The sequence below is a fragment of the Grus americana genome, chromosome 5 (assembly GCF_028858705.1).
Source record: "Grus americana isolate bGruAme1 chromosome 5, bGruAme1.mat, whole genome shotgun sequence".
Lineage (NCBI taxonomy): Eukaryota > Metazoa > Chordata > Aves > Gruiformes > Gruidae > Grus > Grus americana.
In genome coordinates this window covers 32,733,132-32,752,995 of record NC_072856.1, presented here as the reverse complement: position 1 = coordinate 32,752,995, position 19,864 = coordinate 32,733,132, and the positions used below count along the sequence as shown (strand labels likewise).

At 40.2% G+C, this 19,864-nt stretch overlaps 1 protein-coding gene across 7 annotated transcripts in view; it reads left to right on the top strand.

Annotated features, from left to right (window-relative positions):
* Window positions 1-19,864, top strand: part of SMOC1 (SPARC related modular calcium binding 1) — a 134,861-nt gene that overhangs the window by 69,732 nt on the left and 45,265 nt on the right. For 5 of the 7 annotated variants that reach the window (XM_054828486.1, XM_054828484.1, XM_054828483.1 and 2 more), the window contains exon 6: window positions 16,027-16,116. In XM_054828486.1, coding sequence (XP_054684461.1) covers window positions 16,027-16,116 — 90 coding nt within the window. The remainder of the gene's footprint in view (window positions 1-16,026; window positions 16,117-19,864) is intronic. The other 2 variants (XM_054828482.1, XM_054828485.1) reach the window with 1 other exon arrangement.

Below are 19,864 nucleotides of genomic sequence, written 5' to 3'. Positions count from 1 at the left end.
ACTTGGTCTTCCTTATTAAAACTGGAAACTGAGTGAATTAAAAGTGGAGAGATTGGGAATGAGTGAAGAAGAAAAAAACTGAAGTGGGGATACTGGTTTGTTAGTGGTAGTTAACTGTTCTGGACACTGAGAGGTGTTGATACCATTTTTAAATCAACTGAGTGAAGGAAATAGGAAAGGAAGCTTGGTTCTATAACCTGGGATTAAAAGATGATGCAAGTAGAGGGTAAATATGGGCTGGATAAACTGTCAGTGTCAGTCATGAATCTTGAGTGGTATGAACTCCCTTTTTCTTTCATGAAGTTTCTTGCAGTGCATAAAGTTTCAGGCCTGCTTTCACTTGCTCTTGTTTTCCTCTTGCAAAAGCTGGCAATAGTATCTGCAGTTCCCGAACCTGGGGCAGGTACAGTGATGTTGGTGAAATGTAAGTTCTGATGGCCCCACAGAAAGCAAAGCCTGAGCTGAGCTCGTTTTACATTTACAATCCTTACGTGCAGACATGACTCTTGTATGGAGTTATGAAAAACTTTGCCCAATGAGTTTGCAGCCTACAAGAAAACACTGAAGCAATTTGAGGAACTTAAGATGAACAACTTAAAATTCCTGTCAATTAAACATCTAGAATTGGGTTCCTTTTTGTGGGTTTAATTGTGAGACATGGTCTTAAAGGCAGGCTTCATTGCAGGGAAATTCTCTACTGCAATTGTGGGCAAGTCGGCCCATTCTGTGGCTCTCTTCCTGCTGGTTTCCAAGAGTCTTACCTCTAGAAAATGTTAATGGCCTCATTGTGCAGCCAGTAGACTGAGCAATTTGAATCTGTAATGAGCCATTAGTCTGAGTCAGTAATTAGACTAAGCAGTAAAGGGTGAATGCTCTCTTCAGGCCAACCCAAGTGGAGGACAGCTTGTGCTGATGTAAATAAATGGAATTGCTTGTACATGGAGACCTGGAAGCTTTGTCTGCTGGTGGTAAGAAGTCAGGTGCAGCTGGCACTAATTCACCTGCTGTCTGCTTGCAGGGAGGGGAGCACGCTGCCTCCACAGAGGTTAGTATGTCTCAGAAGACAGATAATATCTTGAGAAAAATGTCAAGTTGAAATGTGACCAAAACCTGATAATGCGACTTTGGTTTTTACCTTCTCCAGTTCTTTCTGGATTCAAGCGGGTACTGACCAAATCTGCAACAGACCTGTGCTATTACACAAACCAAGCTTTGAGTGCCCAATTATTCCTGCCTCTCCACCCTCATAAATACTGAGAAAATGCTTTGTGGTGTCTTTAGCAGCTTGTGGAGGATACAGAAAAGATATAGCGAAATATTGTATGGCCTTCATCAGTAAGGTGAAGGAAATACCAAGTTTACTGGGGCAGTATGAAGTCAAGTGATGGTTCTAGCTGGTGAACACCATCTTAGGATGAATTTATTGCAGAACATTTGCAGGTACAAAGTCTGCAGTACTACACAAACAATTCTTCTGGATCCCTTATGTTACATATTTATTTTCAAATAAATAATATACTAGTTTGTAAGTCTGGATGAAGGAGAATTTTCATGCAAAAATTGCTTTCTGGACTGAGTAACTTTGTCATGTAATATTCCTAGACCAGGGCTGACATGTTTGTCAGGTCTTTTCTGGGGAAAATACACAGGTGTACACAAAGCATGTGCATGCAATTTGATGCTTCTGGACAGAGCTGTATGTGTAGTGATGTGGAAGGTCAGGCGGCGCTATGCATATATAAATCTGCTTCCTAAAAGCAGCAGATTTGCTGTATGTGTGCGACGTGGATGCTCCAAGTCCTTTGGATGTGCAAAAGCTTGATTTGTCCTACCATGCACTGATGGTGACAGTTTCTCAGTCTACCCTGGTAAAATTTAACGGGGCGGGAAATAATCTCTGGGAGAAATGTGAATGTGTGCTGATTTTTCATGAAATGGGGATAGAAGCTCTCAGGTGACGGAGAAGTAACTGGGAGACATTGGTGCAACAAAATCACTGGCATGCAAATGCCTGAGTGGGCTGTGAATAAAAAATTCTGTAGATGGAATTTGTAGGACATAAGATTTTGGTTAGCTCATGTTTATATTTCTGAGCAAACTTAGTGATGGAATTGAATTTTGCTTCTCTATTATAAAAATAGGTCTGTAAAAAATACCATTATTTTATTAGCAGGTCTGCCAGTTTGTAGATATTCAGAATTCTGTCTGGTTCCTATCACTATCCCTATACTGTATATAATCTATGAAATTGTTTATTAAATTCCAGTTAAATGCAATTGTAGAAAACAAGTGAATTTCACAGGTATGGCAGATTGTAGTTTGCCAATATTACAGATTTTATAGAGAGAATTCTAGCTTTTAACTGGGAGTTGTGATCAATTTTTGTGAGAACAGGGGAATGTAATTTTACAATACTCTGTATGCTGGATCACTTTTCCAGAGTTGAGCCAATGTTCTAAGAAACACTTAGATATATCTTATAAATCAAACAGATTTTTGAAATATTAAGGTCTAGAAGAAAAATTCAACCTCAAATTTGCTATATAAGCAGTAGAATTAAAAACAATCCTGTTGGGTCCCCACATCACTGACTTGTCTGAAATTGTTTAGTTTTCATCAAGACATTTTTTGTCGGCCTTGGAACATATGTATCAAATTTGAGGTTGAAGAAAGTTTCATTGGCAAGTTTAAGCAGAAGGCAAATTCTGTTCTAAAGTATATTTTGCTTGATATAATGTAAGAATTCTGCTTTAATCTATAAAGCAACAGTTCTAATCGGTAGGTTAGTCTATATAATATGACTTAATAAAATTGTAGTTTACAAGTGTTATTATGGCAATCTACAGACTACTCATGTCTGTAATGTCTTAAGGACAGCTGTAAAGGTTTTTAAATGATTAAGTCATGGTATTGAGCAGCCTGGTGAGTAGATATAATAAGCAGACTAACAATTGATTAAGCAACATCTGTTAAGGTATTATTAACTGTTTATGTGCTATACATGGATTTCTGGTGTCTGACCAATTACAGCTTGCAGAGAAGTGGAATAGTTCTGGGGTCTGTGGGTTGTTTTTTGTCGTTTAAATACTTCATAGTTATGTGGCCTCAACACCTTTTCTCTTTTAAAGAGTTGTTAAAAAAAATCTTCCCATGCTCTTTGAGTATCTGGATCAGCATGCCAAGATGTTATACTATTATGCTATGTATTTCTCTAGATCCTTTAAAAAAGCATCATTATAACTTTGAAATTAATAGTCCTAGACTTCCTGTCTTCTGTAACTCGTTCTTAAAAATAAACCTGAGGATAAATTGGAGAAAATGCTGGGTTTGCAGATAAGTGAAACTAGAAGCTGTTTTCTTGTACCAGCCTACCATGACCCTATTTTGTTTGAGTATTCGCATCCTGCAGAAGAATCTAGATGTCTGAATGTTCGTGCTGTTTTCTTTCAAATCAAAGTAATACATCAGGAAATATATTTTGTTGTGAGTGCAGGGGTTTAGTTGAGGGACTGGAAGTACTTTCCTTTCAACTCCTTTGCCCCATAAGCTCTGTCAAGGTTTCTCTATAAGAGAGAGAAACTATGAAATTGTGATGTTAAAGCTTGAATGCACGCAGAGCATGTGTGTTTGTAAATAAGGTGGGGAAAGCTGGAGAGGCAACCCCAATGCTTGTTCAAGTTCCTGAGACAGCACCTATGGGAATTAAAGCTTCTTTAGAGCAGATCTAGCTGGAATAATAGCTTCCCTTCATGTGCTCATCTGGGTTTTTGTTTTATGTTGACAGCAAGGGAGATGTATTGCAAAATGCTTTGATAAAGGCTAGGGATGGGAAAGGTCTTCCTGACGGACTGAATTTCTCTGGGCTGCCTCCATGTCTTTTACTACATGTCACTGTGCTCAGCTTGGTGCTCAGATCCTGATGAGACCTTTGGGTGCTGCAGCAAAACAATTCTCAAGAGTAAGGACTTGACAGGTTTTATCTTGGCTGTTCAGCTGCTCACAAATACACCTTTAAATGATGATCAGTTGTCTTGGGCTCATTTTGAAGAGTTAATCTGTGTATGTCTGGCAGTCTGTAACTTTGAAGAATGACCTTCCTCATCCTAAAATATATTTTAATTTTGAGAACGTGGTATCACTTGTACCCTGTGTACATTTTTGAGACGTGCTTTGTTCCATACATACTGATTTACTGAAGCATGTTAGAACCTTTGGAGGTCCTTCCAGCATTACTCAGTTACCCTGCCTATCTGCCTCTCTCTATTCTTCCCCATTCCTTCCCTCATATAGAAAAAAGTATTCCTTCAGTTTCATAATCAAAAACTCCTTTAGACTAAATTCAGATCCTGGGGTGAACTAGCTGGGGCAATATAGTTAGAGAGTTGTGCTCACTCTCTAAAGCTCTGAACCTCTACTCTTAATGATCCTGGGGGGAAAAAACCTGCAGAAACAAGCGGTGAAGAAAAAAAAAGTTTTTTCCCCTTTCCCTCATTTGCACACATGCAATACAGACGTAGCAGCGAGGTATCCATTCTCTTTGCCTGCGAGGAAATGAAAAGGCGTATTGTAAGCCCAAGACTAGTCTGGTTGTCAGCCAGGAATTAGTCCTCTAAAGGAGAACAGGAGAGGGGCTGGTGAGAGAAGAGACTGGGCAGGGGGAAGGGGGAGCTGGAAGGGGGAAAGTACACTTTGAGATAGGTTCAATGCACATGGCTAGAGATGGAAGGGGTCTCGTGCTTCCTCAGCATGCAGGTGTCGGGAGAAAGGAAGGGAGCTTGTGTTCTTATACGTGGGCATGTGTCTGGGGGAGCAGGGTCAAAAATTTAGACTATTTACTTAATCCCTTGGAATGGCTTTTTTCTCTTCTGTTTTCTTTTTGTGTTTAACAGACTGCTTTACAGGGGACACATGTGGTAATTAACACATGCAGCTGTAGGGCTTCAGCCATATGTCTGAATTTCAAATGGCCATTGATCTGGGAAATTTGCTGCTGTCTCCACCCCCCACTTGTAGGCTGTATTCCTTGAAGATGTGGGGGAATTTATTGAGTCTTTACCTTGAATAGACCAGAGCTGGAAGGAGAGGAGTGAAAGGGAATGTGTGTGATGTTGGGGGGAGAGGGAAGAGAGACTGTGAGATTCCAATCACACCCTTCATGCCCCAGGCCACCATATATTTCAGGTAGCTTCTAAAACATTCCCAAAGCAGGGGATCTGATCATTACTCACATGAAGCTTGCATAACAATTGCTAATTTTTTTCCTTGTTCAGCAAAGCAGTCTAAGATCAGAATCACAATGGCCTTGTGGGCTTCTCAGATGTGCTCCCCTTTCCACAGCTGCAGGTATCTGCCCTCTTACACAGCCTAGAAATGGCAAGGTGGAGTTGATTGTGGGCTCTGAGCAGCCTTTTAGGAGAGGTAGTCAAGGAGGGGCTGTGTGTTGAGAGGGGAACGGAGAATACTTCACATCAAAGCAGAGGCTCCTGAAAGAAGATGTGATATATTGTAGGTAGAATCAAACTAGAGAAGCTAAACTAAACAATCATACGGTGGTTTTTGCTTTTGCCAGCTGTGATTAGGCAGCTGTTGACAGTGCTATAGAGCTTTCTGCAAACTTCTCTTCAAGTTTGGGGCAATGTCAAGTGCTAAAATCTTGCTATGAGATTTGGTTTCTTAAGTGAAATATTTCTTTGTGCGGAAACATTTTTGCTCCCTGTTTTATTTCAAATGTCACTCAAGGCAGCGAGCCAAATGGAAGATGGTTCAAAATTAAGATACTGTGATTTAAAATTCTGCAGTATCTATCATACTTACAGTGCTTACATGGCGAGATAAAAATGTATTCTTCCACCAAGTAGGAAGCCATAAAAAAAAGTAAGCCTCTCTTCCTCCTCTTCCTCTCCTTCAATCTATTTTTAAACTTTCTCAGTGCTGGCTATTGCTGATTCCTTGATCTCATCACTCACTCCACAGTGTAACACTGATGCTTTGGAGGTGTTTCTGCTCTGGGTTAAAAAAAAAAAAACAAGCCCACAAAAAAACCCCAAAACCCAAACCATTCCTAATAGTGTGTGCTCCAACTCTTGCTGAAGGAGGACTGTGATTTACCCAGCACTTACAATATTGCTACTCTGTTTTTGTGTTCTGCCTGTTCTCTCCATTTTCTCTGTGAAGATTAGTGCCAGGACTGTCTGGAGCAGCCATGTACCATACTGCCTCTTCTGACTCACCTGCCTTTTCTACCTTTATTACTATGGACAGTGCTCCTTCTTGGGAAAAGATGGCCTAGCATCCCTTCTATGGATTGGCATGACCTTTTCCAAATAAATTGGTTTGTATAATAATAAATAAAACCAAATAAACTGGTTTTGTATAACTTTAGTTATACAGATGCAAGGCCTAGTTATGCTTTATTCACTGATTATTACAGCTGGTTTATTTCCTTTCAGCTGTTTATCTCCTTGAAGGACAAGGTTTTTCCTATTCTTCCCCTCCTCTTCATTACCTTGATCCTTTTCCCTAGAGAAAAAACGAAGTTCTGGATTTACAGCCATATAATTGCTGGGTTGTGTTTACCACAGTAAGGTTTTTCTATGCCAGTTGACCCATGAAGGTGTCAGCTGGTCAAAGTGAACCTTAGACTCAGTTTTGAAACTGATTGCAATCCCTACAGCTAGCTGCCATTATCCATTTGGAAATATGTCATGATTCTTCAGCAAGCATCAAGTAGTCATGATTTTTTGGTAACAGATAGTTTTTGATGCTGTGTGTTAAGACCAATCCCAAAAGCCACCCAGTCCCCCTTGGTTCTTTTAGCTATCTCTCTGTTTCTCCTTGAGTATGTGTATTAGTAGGGGGATGACATCAGACTTTTGAAGGACAGCTAAGTATGCAGCTGAATGAAAAATATTGTTCACTTACATAGAAAGCCTCTTTCTGCAGCCTGTATGAGTTCTTTAGGTTTGAAGGTACTCCGATACCCTTCCTGTGTGGTGTTGTAGCTGAGCTTTTTACACCATTGAAATTGCTGCTGGTGCTTAAGGAAAATAGCCATGCTCAGTGGTAGGTGCAGGTTCTTCTTGTCTTTAGCCATGCAGAACATTGCTAGAAGCTGTGACAGTTTGGTCTGCTATGACAGGTAAGCTGTGATCCTGTCTGAAAATTTACCAGATGACTGAAGCAGAGCCTGGAAACTGAGGTGGGGTTCTGAGCTTTGCTCCTCTTCTCATTCCAACAAGTAGTTGAATTAGTGTTTTTAACCATGCTTGTGTGGCTGGTGAGGATGGGCTCACAACTTGTGTGCTGCAAAATACTATGTTCTGAAATTATCTGCTGTGAAATAAACAGGTTTACGTGTAAACGTGTGACATTTACAGGTGGTGTTTCTAGGCAAGCTGTACAGTGGGGCCAATGGACTCTAGGCCAAAGAGGGATTTTAGTGTTGTCCCTGCTGCTGTCTAGCTGATTTCATGAGGTATATGAAAAATACAAAGGAGGATGAATTCTGACACCATGGGATTAGGAATATGCTTGTTTTCCAAGATGAAAGTATTGCCTAGTTCATACAGTTGTTAAGAAATTACTTTTTTGATTATCTCAGCAGGGTGGCAAAACAGCAGCAGGATAGACAAGATGCAGCAATACCAGGGAAATACTGCCTTCTTCCAAAGAATTGCACCACTTTCCCTATGAGGGAAGGGAGGAACTTGGCTCAAGGGGAGAAATGGTCAAATCTGGTACAGTGGAAGAGGTAGATTAACAAACATATGACTTGCACCTTAGCAGCTCCTTCAAAAGCCTTTGAATGGATGATAAGCAGGTTCTTTTAAGTTTTTTCTATTTTTTTTTTTCTTCTTCTCCTGGCAATTTGAGCTACTCTGTGAATGAATTGAAGGTTTTGACTTAAATCAAGACAATTAAAACCATTGCCAATCTAGATGCCATTCTCTTTGGGAAAGGGGCATAACTGAAGGAGTTAAGGCTTGGTTCTGTAGGTCGAGGCTGATGACAACAGGGTGTATTTCTAAGCCATGCAATGCCACGTGATTTCTGTCTAGCTTCACAAATGAAACTGCTGTGGGGATGGGTGGGAATAACAAGTCTCTGAAGATAGCAGGGGGACGGGGACACACACACAGTGCCTTCATAGCTTGAGTGATTCCCCATTGATCAAAACAAAGCTTTTTGTGCAACTCTAAACTGGAGATGGTCTCAAACCACCCTGACCTTTATTACCTGCTTCTCCTTTTTAGCAGATAAGTTTCAAATCTGGCCTTTGACATTTATTTTCATAATACTTCCAGATCTTTGAAGGTACTTGTTTTGTCTTTTGAGAAGGAATTTGTAGAGTCTGAAAATTGTGAAACTGCATGAGGTAAACCTGTGTTCAATGACAGGTCTTCTCCATCCAGGCTTCCTTGCATTTGACCTTAGAAATGCTCTATTAATCAAACTGAAACCTGATCTCCTTCTGTGCCCATCTCTTATAGACAAATTGCTTTGATAAAAAAGATTATTTCAGTGTTGGACTTTGGCCCAAAAATGAACTGAAAATTCTAGTTAAGTTCAAAGCAGCAGGATTGTGTGCACGTTCCTTGTTCTGAATTACTTCTGTATTCAGACCACTTGAGAGATACTGCTGCTTCTTGTCCAAAACTCCAAGCCTGTAAAATTGGTTAAGACTGTGGTTTACTGTTCACAATTTGGAAAGAAACTGGCTGAAAACCAAGAAATCTTATTTCACAGGTTTCAAGGTTTTGGACCTCTCATTTATTACTCACTAGAACAAAAGAGAGATCACATAAACTTGTGGCTCCCTGCTGTCCTCCCAAATTAGTTGATAGCACAGTAGTTGGGATCTTAGCTTGAGAAAGGGGAGAGCAAAGGGTGGGTTTCAAGTTTGAATTAGGTGAGTGCTCTAAATGCTGACTTTAATTATATTAAGGTTCTTGCTTTGTCTTCTGCTTGAAAGCATGCCCATATACCTGATGAAAAGTATTATTTGTAATGCTGCATTTCTATAAGTGAGTTAACAGCTTTTCACAAGTACTGAAGCAAATTTACATCACTAGAAGGTTCGCAACCAGCTCAGCTTGATTCTCTGAGCCTTCGTGGCTGCTGCTTGTTCCTAGAATAATATGTATGCATCTCTCTGCATTGGCGCCAAAATCCGTAAGAGTTTTGCCATCAAAGTGGTAGAGTATAATGGTTTAGTTTTCAACTGCGTTTGTCCTCCGTGCAGTAGTCCTAGGAAGATTTTTTTTTCCCTCCCTAGAATGGTTTGCATAACTTGTAGAAGAGAGTCAGGTATTTAAGTGGTAATTACCGTAGGGCTTGGTTCAACCTGCAAAGTTCAAATCTGAATCTGGATCTGAACTTTCCCAGAGGCAGGGGGTGTGTTTGGACATTGTGTTGGTTTGACTTATTATAATGCAAGCTCTGAAATGCAGGTCCAGATGTGGACTGGGATTCTGTATCTTCCCAAGCATGAGACATTCAGGGCCACTTGTTTTGTTTAAACTGACTCCTGTTAAATGATACATAATTGAAATAATATAAAACTGGATCTAATTTTGGGGAAGGTGTCTACAGCACTGCGTCTGAAGGGTAATATCTTGCTGTGCCTTTATTTTTCAAAAGGAGCAGTTTGCTGAAAGCTACAAAGAATGAGAAGTTAGAGGGCAGGTTTGTTTTGGCTAATTATTGTAGAAGTACCTTGAGAACTTAAGCAGTAAATGAAGACTTTGGATTTTAGAGAGATCCTATCTGAATCTCAGGATTCAACAATTTTAAAGCTGCCAAATCCCAGAGACTAGAGTATTGCTATTAATACAGAGTGCTGCTCCAGACCCCTTTTGACACATTTGCTTTTGAAGGACCAGGCCCAGGAAGAGAGAGCTCTTTGTTTGCAGTCAGAATAAACTCATTGTACACCCAGACAATTAACTCTTCAATTGACTTGCCAGCCTCTGTAAAGCACTCCGGTCCCCTCTGTCTATCTCCAGTTCTATTCAGACACTTAAGCACACCAATGTTTTTTGTTTATTATTCTGAAAAAGTCCTTCACAAGAATAGTCTGAGCGGATCAACATTGTCCTCCCAGCAGCATTTATCTCTGCCTGGCAGTGAATGTGTCAATCAGGAATCAAAAAGCCAAACAGAGGAGGCTTTGAATTGTGTCACGGGGGTCAGAGTTACTTCCAGCTGTCTGTGCGTGGGATAGGCTTTCTCGCAGAGTGAAGAATTGTGCTGCCATACAAATGCACTGACTACATTGGACCACAAAGTCCTTGGGGCTTGAGTGGCTTTTTTCATGTTGACGCACCTGCAAGGGAGTTGTGAGGAGGGAGTGGGGGGGAACTAATGCCTTCCAGAAGGCACAGGGAAAGGCTCCTCGTCCTATCTGGATGATGCCTGGAATGCAGTGTTGCAGTAAACACTGTCTGCATCTGTACGGCATACAGAATAGTTGATATGGGAAGGGAAAAATCACTGCAGTGACAGAGCAAGTCAACCTTTGCAGTTAAGAGCTCTTTCAGCCATACGGAGCCCTTTCATGTTCAGCACTTAAGCACATTTTCATCTTTTTAAGCACAACTTTTATGTATTTTGGTCTGTGTCCAAATGTTTGTGGGTTGTTATATCTGAAGGGAGCATATTGTTGCTGTTTCTTAAAATGAAGACAATTAAGAGAACTCGCTTTTGCTAATTTGGTTTAAAAAGTTGTTTTTTTCTTAACAGCTGGGGGATGTCCATGCATAGAACTGGAAAAGGGGTGTGAAAACCTGGCAGGGAAGTCTATCTGCACTGGTGTATTTCCATTTCAGCTGCTTGGCAAGAAATTATCTTGATTTGGCTGGATTATAAGAATTTCACATTTTTTTGGCATGACTGCTAACTTTCTGCATTTATATTGGCAATATATGTCTCTGCATAAAAGTTGCATAGACTATTAGATTAATTATGACTTGCTGAAACTATTTCATTTGGTGTAGGGAAGGATTGTGATTAAGGTAACAATTTCTTCCACCTCTACAATACTGGAAGGGACATGTATTTTTATGTATAGTGCACAGTTTTTGTCCTTTTTTAATACTTAAAACAACACCCCTAAGCTAGGGGAATAATACATAGAAATGTCAAAGTTGTAAAGTTTCATTGTCAAAGTTCAGAAACTGCACGGATACAGGCAGCTTGAGTTGACCTGGCAGGTCTTTGTTGCATCTGACTAGAGTTCCTAGAGGCACAGAAGGGTATATGTATGACTGAAGCCTCTTAGTGCTCAAACCTAGGAAAGCTCTTCTTCCTTCCCGTTGATTTGACACACTCACTAATGGTGGGCTTTGCTACATTCAACAGGACATGCTAAGAATTCACTCATTGCCCTGGCTATCTGTGCTCAAAGTTGTCTCTTTAGCTTCAGCTATGCTCTGTAATGGCTCACCCAAAACCAGGTGATGGTAAGTGAAGAAACCACTGGACAAAGGCTGCCTCCTCCCAGGGCAGAGCTATGCACTCAAAATTGTTGTCCTCTTATTCTATCAGGCTGACTCGAAGCCTGGGAACCCTTGATGTTCAAGCTGTAGACTTGCAAAAAAGACTAGATTTTGTATGAGGCCTGGATGGTTGACCCCATAAACACTAGCACTCTTTAAAATGGTAGAAATGTTTAGAGTGTCGCAAGGATTCCAGGGAGAACACAAAGGTGAGGTACTGAAGGTTGAGGTTGCTTAGGAAGAGTGCAGATCTTAGCCTGTTAATGTGGTGATGCAAGTATACAGATGACTCTTGCAGTTGGGTATATTTTCCTAGGCAGGAGATGTGATATACAGGAGGCTAATTCTGTCACCTAACTTCCCCTGTCTTCAGCTTCCATTAGGTGGTTTGAGGCAAGAGCAGTGATTCACAGCAGCAGGCATTTACTTCACATTTTTCCATAGTAATTTATGTTTTTTCTATGTCAGGGAGTTTACTTTTCCCCAGACATAACTTGAGCTGCTTGTGGCCTCTGTGCCTGTCATTCAGAGTAAAAAGATCACTTTAAAAGTCATCTTTTGCATGAACTGAATCTCCTTGTCCCTCAACCCCAGTGCACACTCCAGTCATTCCAGATGTGGATGCTTGCTAGACATTCTGCACAAGGGTAAGGGAGGGAAGTCCTAGTGGGAACATACTGCTAGCAATGAATCTGAGTTATTGTCAGGCTAACACAACAAAAACTGTTCTTAAGCTTACAGGCTTATGATAGTGGTAGTGCAAGTGGGCTTCATGCTTATAGCCATGGTATCTTCATCTGAAAATGGCTTAGGGAGAGTTGTTTGGACCTGCCTGTTTCACTCTTACCAGTGATAAGATAATACCATTTTTAAGTTGACACCGGTTGAGCCAGAAAAATCAGTTCAGCTTTTGCAGGTGTACCCTAGGAAAAGGAGGCTTACTGGAACGGAGTTTTATGGTTTTAAAACTGTCCCATCAGAGGTATTCTGTTGAGTGATGCTGTCTGTATTCAGTGGTTGTCTTGGAAAAATAAAGTGGGTATTCATGCTGGGTTGTAAAACATGTAAGAGAAGCATGCTGATGCACTCTTCAAGGCTCTGAGAATATTCTGCAACCAAGGGAAATTATCTTTGATGGCTCTGCAGAATGTGAGTTCCTGATCTGGAAGTATTGCCATCTAGAGGGATTAGGAAGCACGCACTTGACCTCTTTGATCCCTCTGCATGAGGAACTATTGCAGTTACATGCCTCTTTTGAGAGTGTGGAATTTAATAGCTTTTTGAAGAAAGGAATAGATTGTACTTGATGAACGTATTTCATGACCTTTGGCTCCAAAGTAACGATAACCTGTACATCTCATATCACAGGAGACCCCGTGTCTCTGAAATAGCTTGTTTTTTCTGTTATATGCTAAAACGCTGCTTTAAGAAATACAAATGCTTGTTCAAAACTTTCAGGTATGTAAAATAGAACTTATTCCTTATTTACCAGGAACAAACAGTCCAGTGAAACAAATGTTCAGTGTGAACGGTGTATTGAGTGAGAGGAAAAATCAAATGAGAGTAGATGAGTATTAGGGTTGTTCTTCTGCCCAAAGGGAACGGCAGTGAAACTTTTGCCATAAGCTAATTTGAAACACTGAGACCTACTGAGAATTCTCCAGTTTAAGAAATAGATTTGGTAGTTTCAGAGTAAGAAGCTGGCAGCTGGGAAGCGAGCATGGTGTTTTTAATAAAGTGCAATTTTTGTCTTTTATGTGACTATTTCATGACCTTTAAAAAAAAAATCAGTAATATCCCTGCTTTTGATTTTTGAAATATGGTGAATGTAATTACAGTGCTCTTGTCTATTGCATTTTTTCTTGTATGTGTGATGAAAGAACTATACTTGCTTGAACAACAGGGGAGTAATTATACTTCTGTCTATTTGCAAAACCTTAACACTGTACTGGGTGCTGCTACAATGTGGACTTAGTGACAATTTGGCCTTAGTAACTCAGTGAGGAAGTGATTGTGTAGTTCACAGCCATTTTACTGAGGTGATCTTAAAAATAAAACACAGTTCAAAGGTTAGTTTGGTATTTTTGTTTATTTTCTGCATTTATTCTGTCACTGTTTAATATCCTTCAGTAGCTTAATGGCTAACTTTATATATAAACTGCTACAAAATTCTCTTTATTTAAGAAGAATGCATTTCCCAAATTGTAATTGCTACTGTCTCTCTTCATCTCATGTACACACGAGCCTAAAAGAAACCCCCTGAACCTTAAGTGTCCCAAGTTCTGCCAAAGTTCACATAACGGTTTGGGTAAAAAGTGTTGCAGCTTAGATCCACTTTGAGTTTTTCTCCATTGTTGGCTTCTGGGTTGCTGCTTTAAAGCTGAAAAGCAATTCTGTAATTACTTGGTGCAGAAGCATTCATGAGAACAATCGGAATAGGAATAAACTTCTTATCATGCTGGTACTTTTTTTTTATGCCAGGTTTCTTCCTATTTTATATAACTTCAGAATTATTCACTTTTCCAGTTGTTCTATGAGTATCTTTTGCAGTTTTGAGTTGGTTTCTCAATCTGTAAAGCCAATCATGCTGATTACCTCTACAGCTCACTGCTTTGTTACAGTTTGAAGCATCATCCTAAATAAATAAAATGTCATAGCTGTGGTTTCTGGGATCTTGTAGAAGCACAGACACCTATTCTGACAGAAAAGTGAAGATCAACTATTTACTTTTATCCAGAGATTTCTTTAAAGGGCAAAATCTTCCTTGTAAATTAAACAAAATTTGGGAATTTTTTTCAAGAAATCAGTTGTTCAAACTTTGAAAGAAAAATACTGTTTATCCATATTACTGGTAATACCCAATAACAGGAAAACACAGAACAAGAGTTGACTTGAGGAATGGTAAGTATTTTTTCTTCCAAATATTTTTTGCTATGCTTATAATTAAGCATAAAAAACCAAATATGTTGATCAAGATGGAAAATGACAACAGGATCTCTTGCTCGTTTCTGTCAACCTCCTTTACTTCAGTGGATCTCTGAGGTTGAAATGAAATTACCAGCACATTTTTTTATTTTTGTGAATTAGATTGCTTTCTGTGGAAATGCATGAAGTTAATGATCTGTGGAAGAGGTGTTCAGGCTTTTGCTCACTTTACAAAACTACAAATACAGGTATTGGTGGAAAAATAGTTTACAAGCCTCTGTTTTCCATCTCTGCCCTTCTCCTTCCAATGGTCTTTTACTTTTGTAATTGAAACCAATACAAAGAAAGGTTGTGGACAGTTATTGCTACTTCTAGGAGGGGCTGTCCTGTGCACCTTTCCTCCAAATGGCTTCTGCCCTGAGCACCTGATACAGTTGTGGAGATGGTGGCAAGCTGGACTTTCTGGCATAGACTTCTCATTCCAGCTGATTTTTGCTTCCAACTGATGCCTAGTGTGATCTTTGTCCATAATATATGCAAAAATAGTTGTTTCAAATTGTAAGTTTTTAAAGCCACTGTATTTCAAAAAAGGGGGGAAAAAAAAGACATTTCTAAGGTAATCTCATTTTAATTTACATCCCAACAGTGTTCTACATTCTTATCTTGCAATGTGACAAAAGCCTTTCCTCTACAGTTTGTTCCAGTTTAGCTTGCCCACAGTCAAAGGGTTTGCCTCACTCAATGCTATGCTGCTGTCCTAGTGCTGTGCAAGAAATGCTCCAAGCTGGGGCTTGAAATCCAGATCCCTCTGAGGACTGAGGAAATTAGATTCAGCCTGAATCCAAGCTGGGATTGTAGATATGATGGATAGGTGTACTAAGCCAAAGAGAGTGTAAACTCAACACTTTTCCCTGTGGTCCGTCTCTGAATTTTGAGATTTGTATTTCTTGTGGAATCTTTTTTGATTGAAGCTTTTAATTATGAAAGACTTGTGGTCGGAAGACATGGAGCGCTCTTGCACATGAAAAACCTAAACTAAGAGAAGTTCTTTTTCCACGATTTTGCAATTAGAAGACGCTGCCACAGCATCGCAATTAGAGAATACCTTGATGCAGGCATTGTAAGAAAAAAGATTTGTATTGACAATCCCTTTCTAACAGCTGTGCAGCGAATGATGGTGCCAGGTTCTGGACAGGTAAGTTTCAGAAGAAGAGTTTTTCTTTTGAACAAAAAAATAAGGAGAAAGACACAGTGGGACAGCAACCCCCAGACCTATGTTGTCTCAAGAATTGTCCTGGGTGGGATATATAGTCACCTGAAACTAGGAAGGCGATTGCCTGACCATTGCAACAAGGGGAGACTACCAGGTGATGCACACTAATGGTCTATGGAGGGAGAGGGGAGGAAGGGAGGCTTCTTTTAAGTGTAAGGATAGTGCTTGATGCATGCTTGCTATGTAAAATGTTCTTGCTATTAGTGTAAACTCTGAATAATTTGTTTTCATTCTGTCTGTCTTCTCTCTCTTCTGGACTTGGCCGGGCCATGTACAAATCCCAATCATTCAACAGTACTGGAGAGTAGATAGTATTTACCTCAATAATGGTAGTTTCTTTTCGATTCTTTTTAACCCTCAATTCAGATGATGGTTCGAAGCCAACGCCTACCATGGAAACCCAGCCTGTTTTTGATGGAGAAGGTAAGAGCATCCCTTAAAAAACCCACAATAATAACAAAAAAGCTACTTCCCTCTCTTTCTTCCCTAGGATTTATGGCTCAAATGCTTGCTTTATCCTGCAAAGCAGAAAAGCTAGTGAATCTCATAAGTCATCCAAATTTCACAGTGCCCTTGGGACCTCAGGCATTTTCCCTAATCCTTTTACATCCTCCTCTTTTCCCTGGAATCCAAAAATAACACCAGTTGACCAGATTCCTGGGGTAACCTTGGAGGAAAAGGTGTCATGGCAAAAAAAATGGGCATTGAGTCAGAAGTGACAACTTCCTTTAGACTGTCCTTACCTACTCGCTCTCTGCACCCTTGTGATACTAATGCTGGGAGTTTCATAACCTCTGCAAGGCATTACAGCTTCATGAAAGGGAGGGTAGTGCTAAACCACAGCTTGTGAATGTTGACTTGGAAGAAAATTGCTCGGAGGTTTCTTTATTTAGCAATTACTTTCATTGACGTACATACTATTTAAGCAAATGAAGAAAGTGTCCTGGGCCCACTTAATTCATGGCCCACCAAGGCAGTTTCCTTCTCAAATGGGCTAATCTTGCAATTGTATTATTTTGGAGAGGGAATATTGGATTTTAGTCCACTGGAAGCCTTGAAACATGGATGAAATTGCTGTCATCGCAGAGGGTTCAAACCTTTTATACATACAAACATAAATACCAGTGGGGATAGTGGTCCTCAGGTAGTGAATTGGGCCTGTTAGCAGCTGCTTAGATCTTGCATATTACTTAGAAGTAGTGCATGTTTTCTACAGATTTAAACTCACAACTGTTACAGTCAAGCTATAGGCTAAAGTCCGAACCACTCTGTGGCCCACCTGAAACTGTGGACCTTAAGGCAGTGAGGGGAAAGCCTATGCATTTTCATACTGAACTGCTGTACTTGACACTTTTTTAAAACTGGACTGAAGGCAGAAATGGACGCTACTGAACAAGAATAGGTGGTGCTGTTGATACCTCCTGCCTTGTTGTAAAAACAGGTGATGGGGTGGGGTTTTTTTGTTGCTAAAATAAGCTTATTTAATAGCAAGATGCTGTAGTCCTGTTGCTTCCATTTAGTGATCATAGGTTTGTAAGAATCTTCTTGTGAACTTTAAGAAACAAAGCAAAGCCCTCAGAGCAAAAAGCATTCTCAAATAAACAGAGGAGACTGAAGCCATGCTGACTAACTCTTTTTATATCAAAAAGTTCCTCCTGGCAGCAAGCTGATGTATTGAATTGCTGTTTGTAATCACAGCATGCTTCTGGCCTTCAAGTTTTCCCCTGAGAGGGTGCCCACAGATATTCAAAGGGAAGAATGCATTGGTAAAATGCAGGAGAGAGCTGATCTGGTTAATACAGCCTGTTCAGAAGCTCTTTCTAGGAGAGATTCAGCATTTTGGTTATTCAAATAGAACTGAGCAAAGTTCTTGAGAAATGAAATAGCGTAGTGAAAAGACCTTTTCTGGTCCTTCTGGTGAGAGGCAGAGTCTGAAAAAATCTTGTCCTATCTTCTCTGAAAAACATTTTCAATCAGAAACCTTTGCTTTGATTTGTAGGAGAAATCAAGTCTAATAAATGGGCTTGGACTGTATGATGAAAGATTGCCTCTCACAATTCTTGCAATATATTATGCAGTACCTTATCTCCTAGAGTTCTAGAGAGAATGACTAATGCAATGGCTTCCTGTTGTATTAGCAGTGTCCCTTATGACTTGGGAGAAGAGATTATGACAGGCAGGTTAATCGAGCTATGCATCAACGAATAACCTCCGCGAAGTTTGTCACTCTCTATTTTTGTCATCCCTGTTAGTAAAATAGGACTAACTAGATTTCAGTGGTGGTTGTAGCGATAAGCATAAGAAACTCCATTCTGGGTCTGACCAAAAGGTTGTATATCGACCACCTTTGAGTGTACTTCTCCGACAGTGGCTTAAAGTGGGTACATCAGGAAGAGTGTAAAAAGCATGCAGGTGGGAGAAGACTTAAAGGTGACTTAATAGCAGCTTTCCAATACCTACAGGGAGGTTTGTCAAGAAGACGGAGCCAGGCTTTTCACAGTAATGCATGATGAGAGATAACAGTCATAAATTGAAACAAAATGGTTGGATGGGATATAAGGAAAAACTTAGCTACCAGGAGAGCAATAAGGCAGTGGAACAGATTGCCTAGAGATGTGATATTCTGTACTCCTTTTCTGAGCCAGTTGGATAAAACTGTGAGCAACCTGGTCTGTTCTTATAGCTGACCCTGTCTGGAGCAAAAGGTTGGACTAGGCACCTCAGCATGTCACCCTGAACAATCCCTTGATTCTATGTGAGCAAACATGTCATGATACTTCACTAGAATACTCTCCCAGTGTCTTGGGTAGGTATTCCTGAGGAACGGCTTGTACTTGGTGTCTGACACAAATGTCAGATGACAAGGGCAAAACAGTTATCCATTCACCTGTCAGGTCTGGACTCTTCATAGATGTTCAAAGGAGTTAAAGCCCAAATCTCATTCAATTTCAGTGGGTTTGAGATCTGCTGGGCTCCTGAAAACCTGTGTATTCAAAGTCAGGCAACCAGGGTGGAGCTGATAGCAACATGAATGGACAATTAAAAAGTGGAATTTTTTTCATGCTCTGTTTTTGGGTGCCTACCTTCAATCCACAAGGGGCTGACTTTTTTCAAAGGGCATTAAATACACTCAGCTGCCCCTGAAATGTGCGATACCCTTTGAACCTCAACATCTCCAAGAGTAAGGTTGACCTTTCTCATGTTTTCACCTACATTAGAGGATAATGAAAATTCTAATTTCAGGCATAGTAACTTCCCCTCCCACTCTCTACCAATCCTCCCTGAGGGCATAACAGAGCAGTGCCAGAGATAATGTAGATCAGATAACTTAAACTCCTGTCCAAGGTTTGAATCATGAAGCAGCCATCTCTTTAAAAATTATTTCACTTCATTACAGTGCAGATCTTGGTGATGTTTATAGTGATTCTCCTCTGCAGAACAGTATTTTATTAATGATCTTGGCTAGAGCTTTAAATTACAGAAAGTTTTATTTCCTCCTGCACGTCTAGGCTCTGTTTTCTTTGCATCCACCATCTATTTAGTTTCAGTGTGCAAGTTGTATTCATTTCCTAAAGAGTAACCTCTTTAAACATCTTCTCTCTTTGGTAAACTTTCCCTAACTCAGTGGGAATCTACTCTTTCCACTGTTGTTCAGAGGAGTCTATGTTGCTTACCTGTATTCCAAACAATGTCCAAGTTTACTGGATGGAAAATACATTTTTATGGTAGATCCCAAAGGATTAGTTTCCTTTTCCTCTCTCCTCTTTCCCACAATTCCCTTTTCTGCACCTTTCAACCTCACTTAGATATGCACCATTGTGTCTCTAAGGACCCTGACCCATTCTTCGACATCAGTTGACTTTGGTTGTCCCTCCTTTTGTCAGCTGTAGACATACACAGTTCATACAGTGCAGAGCCAGAGCTAAATTTCATCCCAGATTCAGGAGTCTGGATCCAGCACTTTGGGGGTTAGAACTAGATGAGCTTTAAGGTCCCTTCCAACTCAAACCATTCTATGATTCTATGCATTTGGTTTATGGACTCTTTCTACTTTTGTGCTTCTTCCCTTCCTACCTCTCACCCGGTGTTTAATTTGATGATGTTCTCCCCCCCAAAAGGCCCAAATTCTATAGGTATATGTATTTGTTAGGAGCACATCATGACTTAGTGA